Source organism: Microtus ochrogaster, linkage group LG5 (genome assembly GCF_000317375.1).
Source record: "Microtus ochrogaster isolate Prairie Vole_2 linkage group LG5, MicOch1.0, whole genome shotgun sequence".
Lineage (NCBI taxonomy): Eukaryota > Metazoa > Chordata > Mammalia > Rodentia > Cricetidae > Microtus > Microtus ochrogaster.
In genome coordinates, this window is record NC_022031.1 from 37187650 (window position 1) to 37193042 (window position 5393).

Below are 5393 nucleotides of genomic sequence, written 5' to 3' on the forward strand. Positions count from 1 at the left end.
TGGTTGTGAGCCACCATGTGGTTGCTGGAAATTGAACTCAGAACCTTTGGAAGAGCAGGCAATGCTCTTAACCACTGAGCCATCTCTCCAGCCCCAATAAATAAAATCTTAAAAATAAAAACTTCAGCCAGGCATGGGTGGCACAGGCCTTTAATTCCAGCACTCGGGAGGCAGAGGCAGGTGGATCTCTGTGAGTTTCAGGCCAGCCTGGTCTGGACAGTGAACTTCCAGGTCAGCCAGAGTAACCATGAGAGCCTGTCAAAGGAGGAGGAAGGAGAAGGGGGGAGGGGAGAAGAAAAAAAAGAAGAGGAAGAAGAATACATACACATACATGCACACACACATCACAGATGAAAGACAAACACACAGTGTTCATGTGGTATTAAAATCTTTAATTAGAAAAGATGGGTCTGGAGAACTGTGGATTTGTTAGTTGATAGATGTTATCTGGCATACACAAGGCCCTGGGTTTGAGTCCCCTGCATCCCGTATAAACTGGGTATGGTGGTGGACACCTGTAATCCCAGAACTCAGGAAGTGGGGGCCAGAGGATCCAAAGTTCAAGGCCAGCCTGGGCTACACAATACCCTTCTTCAAGGAGGGAGGGTGCAAAGCTAAAAAAGACCACTAAAGGCTCTAATGAAAGGGTTGAAATCCTGATGTCAACTCTTGGCCTTGCCTTCTCTGCTCCAAACTGGACAAAGGGAGAAGCAGAAGACCCTATAGTCCCACCCCAGGGCACCCCCAAAGATTCTCCAAATCTGCCCACCACCTGCTACCTCTGGTCTTTTTCTCACTATCCCCCCAACGCATGCACCAATGCATGAAGGTCCACCAGTCTGTGTGGTATTCTTTACACCACTGTGAGGCCCCGCCCAGACATTCTTCCAGGTCCACCCCTCCTGGAGTGGAAAGAATTGGAGTCTTTTGGTCCTGTGCCCCAGTATTAAGAAAAGAGCCTGGAAGAATAACCCTGGAATATTCCAGGCAGGGTGGTAAATGCCTGTGTTCCCAACACTCAGGAGGCAGAAGCGGGAAGATTGCCACAAGCGCAAGGCCAGACTGCTCTACACGACAAGTTCCATGATGAAATAGCTCCCAGAAGAGCCCAGGAGTCCAGCGACAGGAGGTCCCAGGGAGTGAGGGCCACCGCATTTGAGGTGTGCTTTATTGCAGTAAGGATATGGTCATAGAGAGCTCTACTTAGAAGCGCTCTACAGGCACCAAGTCACTTGGGGGTGGAACGGGTTGGGTGGAAGCTGGGGTCATAGAGATGGGGGTGAGGAGAACCTTGGATGATGATACGGTTATCTTCTGGTCTCCCGCTTCAGCATTCTCCGAACTCTGAGGTTCCCGTGGTATACTGGAGTGAATTAGGCCCAGGTACACAATGCCACCTACGTAGGAGCCCAGGAGGGGTGCCACCACTGGTACCCACCACCAGTTGTTCCCGGCTCTGCAGGCAAAGAGAGAGAGGCCTGCTGAGGACACTGATGCCCAGGGTGCCATTTCTGTCCAGTTCAGACCAACATAGGGGGAACAGAGAAGCCATCCCATCAACCCTAAGGGACCTTCAGCCTGACAGCAACAACAGGATCCACATCTGAAGATGTCTGGGCCCCTCCTGATCCCAGACCGCCTGGAGACTTCATGAGACTCTCCTGAGCCGTCCTAACTGCTCATCTCACAGTCTCTGCATGCAGGGATACCCCCTCCCCCGAAAGCTGACAGGAATGGGGTCCGGCAGGGGCAGTACCTGAATACTTGTTTACCCCAGCCAGCAATGAAGGTGAAGAAGCGGGGAGGCAGGTCACGGGACGGGTTGATGGCATACCCCGAGTTCATGCCCAGGGACACCCCAATGATGCAGACAAGGATGCCTATCACCAGGGCCTCAGTCCCCTGAAGCGCTGGATTGTTCTGCTTGTCTGTGATGGCGAAGAGACCCAGCTGGAGCAACGCGGTCAAGAACACCTGGGGAGTAAACGCCATGGCAACCCGCTGAAGGCGTGGCCACGTCCCAGGTGCTCAGGCAGGACCCCAAATCTGTAGTGGCAGAGACATGTCTTGGTACAATCCCATCCAGAACTCTTTCTGTCCTGATCACTGACCTCATCCAGGAAGCCCTGCCACAAGGTCATGTGTTCAGGAAGATAGGTGGCAAAAATGTTGGCGGTGGCCAGGGAACCAGTCACCAACAGGTCTCCGCCCGCAAAGTGGTCAATGGCACCTGTGGAGATGACAACGGTTGAGTTAGTCCCCACGGGGGTCCCGGAAAGGAGGTTGTGGGGTAAGCGGCTGGGAATACTTCAACAGCTTAAATCTGCTAGGTTTTCATGTTTTTTGTTTGTTTGTTCTTATTCTTGAAGGACAGGATGCCAGTATGGAATCTTGCCATCTTTCAGAACAAGAGTCTGGAGACAGACCACCCAGGAAGAACACTCACCGTAGAATAGTAAGTAGGTGGTGGCCGCAGCTAAGAAGGAGCCCAGGAACTGGCCCAGCACATATATGGGGAACTTCCTCCAGGACATCCGGCCTAGTGCACAGTTGGCAAAGGTCACGGCTGCGTTCATATGGGCTCCTGTCATGAGAAAGAGCTGGATGAGCTGCTGGGTTAAAAGAAACAAGCAACAAAATGAACAGCGACAGCATTTGCAACAGTAAAAAAGAAAGGCTACAGTGTGGTGTGTCCCCTTGTGACAAGAACTCCCTCGTGTAACCCTTAAAAGGCCATGCACAGCTGGGACCATCATCTCCAGCTTTACCATAAGGCAAGAGAAGGAGAATGACTCCTTTGCCTAAGATAACCCAGCTAGTAAAAATGGTGAGTCAAAGGGTCCCGTGAAGAGTTTGGGGAAGACAGGGTTTCCCCGGGGTTCTCCCTACGGGTCACCTACAGGGGCCGCACTAACTGTGCCAGAGAAGGGGCTTCCTGGAGGGGGCAGAAACAGCCCACCAGAAAGATTTGCTCTTGCCTGTAAGACCAGATAGGGGCTCACTCACCGGAGATGCCGCCTCCCACGTGCACTCCCATGGTGACTCCGAAGCCAAAACCCAAGTTGACACCAAGATAGCTCCCCATCTTTTGTTCTCCTAGAACCATATGAGCCACGGAACCAAGGCCAAACACCTGTGAGGGAGGGCTTCTGAGGGAGCTGCCTGCCCAGCATCCCCCATCAGAGGAAGACTCAAACCTCAGTTTCCCCTCCTGACCACCCCACTCCCAAGCCCTCATCCCTGGGCCTCCCCAGCATCATTTATAAAGACCATGCCTTCTCTCTACAACCTTTCCTTATAAGCTTTCCTCCTTGGTCCCTAGTGAGGCCTCTCAGACCTGAGTCAATGAGAGCTGGGTGATGGGGATGGTATGGGAAGGGAAGGGAAGGTACGGGATGGTACGGGATGGTACGGGATGGTACAGGAAGATACGGGAAGGTACGGGAAGATACAGGATGGTACGGTCAGATAGTTTGAAGTGGGGCCTCACGGAGGACAGCTGGTGTCCTCATCCTACAGGCTTGCCTAAGGAGGTCCTAATAGCCCATCTGAAAGAACTATTATTCTCCCCAATTGACTATGGGCTATCTGAAACTGGATGACCTATTCAAGGTCATGTTACCTGTGACATGATGAGCCAAGCATGAGTCTAGGAAGCCATCTGTGCCAACCCTTGCTGCCATGAATGCCTTTGTATTTTTAGAAATACTAAATCCTCAGGTAGTAGTGGTGCACAACTTTAAACCCAGCAACCAGGAAGCAAAAACAGGGAGATCTCTGAGTTTGAGGCCAGCCTGACCTATAGAGTGAGTTCCAGGACAGCCAGGGCTACATAGACAGATACTGTCAAAAAAAAAGAAAAGAAAAGAAAAAAAAAGCCAAAACCAAAACCAAAACTAACTCCTCTGCCTGTAATACCCGATCCTACATCACATAACATTTAAGGGACCAGCAAGAATGGTTCAGCAGGAAAATGTGTTACCGTCAAGCCAATATGGACATGTACACACACACGTGCATGTACATACACACACATACACACAAATAAATAAATAATGTATAATAAACTTTTTTTGATTCTTTTCTAGACAAGGTCTCTCTCTGGGTAGCCCTAGCTGTCCTGGAACTCGCTCTTGTAGACCAGGCTGGCCTCAAACTCAGAGATCTGCCTGCCTCTGCCTCCCGAGTGCTGGGGTAAAGGCTGTGCCACCATTTTCCAGTTCATAATAAACTTGTAAAAGTAAAAACGCACGTACACTCAGATGGCGCTTCCTTAGGGATGTCCCTGTCTTTGGACGTGAGTCGTGAAGAGATCCCTACTGTCAGGCTGCTGGCAATCAGTCTCCCTATATGTGTCCTCTAAAATGGGAGTCACTGACCATGTATGGCTGTTACGTGCTTGAGTGTGGCTACTGCAGACTGAGATCTGCCATAGTGAAAATTAAAGCACGCTCCAGACTTCACCTCCTTAGGATAGGAAATGAGGACCATTTCAGCAGTTTCCCACTAACTACACATTGGCCTGAAGTCTGGAATATGTGGGTTAACCACCATGGTGATTCAAAACATTTTCACCTGGTTCTTTTATCTTGTTAATGTGGCTACTACAAAGTATTCGACTGCATATCTGACATTGCATTTCCCTGTACACCTTTGTTTATGGGAGGAAAAAAAAAAGAAGGAACTGTGGATATGAGGGCTGGAACTAACTCCATCAATGGATGACGTCACCAGCAGAGGGCACAGGGCTGAACCTGTGAGGACTCATGGTGGGTGTTAGGAATCTCAGCCAGAGCCAGAAATGGAAGAAAGGGAGAGATGGCGTCCCAGGAGGGCAGAGTCAGCTCTGTCAGAGCAGCCTGAGTCACACGGATAAAGGTCTAAAGAGCAGTCTTTCGGGTGTGACACTCTAAAAGTCATTAGTAGGCACTGAATGTTGTGTCGCCAGGCTCTGGGGGCAGTGGCTGGGTCCAGAGGTTGAGAGGTACATGGTGGCGAGGAAGACTCTAATTCTTTGTTTTGTTTTGGACACAAGGTATCTCTATATTCTGCAGAATAGCTTCAAGCTCCCAAGCTCCTAAGCTCCTAAGCTCAGCCATCCTTCTGTCTCAGACATACATCACTGTGTCCAGCAAAGACAATTTTGAGGGACAATGTTGGGTTCTGTCTGTTGTTCCAGGCACGAAGGGTGAAATTCAGACCATGATTCATGCAAGTAAAGTGCTGTGCCATGAAAAGCCGCAACAGAGGAGGAGGGATTGGAAGGAGCTGGCAGAGACTGGCGGCATGTTTGTGTCCTGTGTTGTGTTGGGTAGGGAGGCTTTGGTATGCTCGTAGGCAGAGAGAGGAGAGAGAGAGAGAGAGAGAGAGAGAGAGAGAGAGAGAGAGAGAGA

General features: G+C 50.4%; 1 protein-coding gene across 1 annotated transcript in view; it reads right to left on the reverse strand.

Annotated features, from left to right (window-relative positions):
- Nucleotides 1–375: 375 nt before the first annotated feature.
- Nucleotides 376–5393, reverse strand: part of Aqp7 (aquaporin 7) — a 13767-nt gene continuing 8749 nt past the window's right edge. Inside the window, exons 4-8 of the mRNA XM_005362000.2 lie at nt 3007–3133; nt 2447–2584; nt 2112–2230; nt 1757–1974; nt 376–1456 (exon numbers count right to left, since the gene is read on the reverse strand). Of these exons, the coding sequence (XP_005362057.1) occupies nt 1204–1456; nt 1757–1974; nt 2112–2230; nt 2447–2584; nt 3007–3133 (855 nt within the window). The 3' untranslated portion in view covers nt 376–1203. The remainder of the gene's footprint in view (nt 1457–1756; nt 1975–2111; nt 2231–2446; nt 2585–3006; nt 3134–5393) is intronic.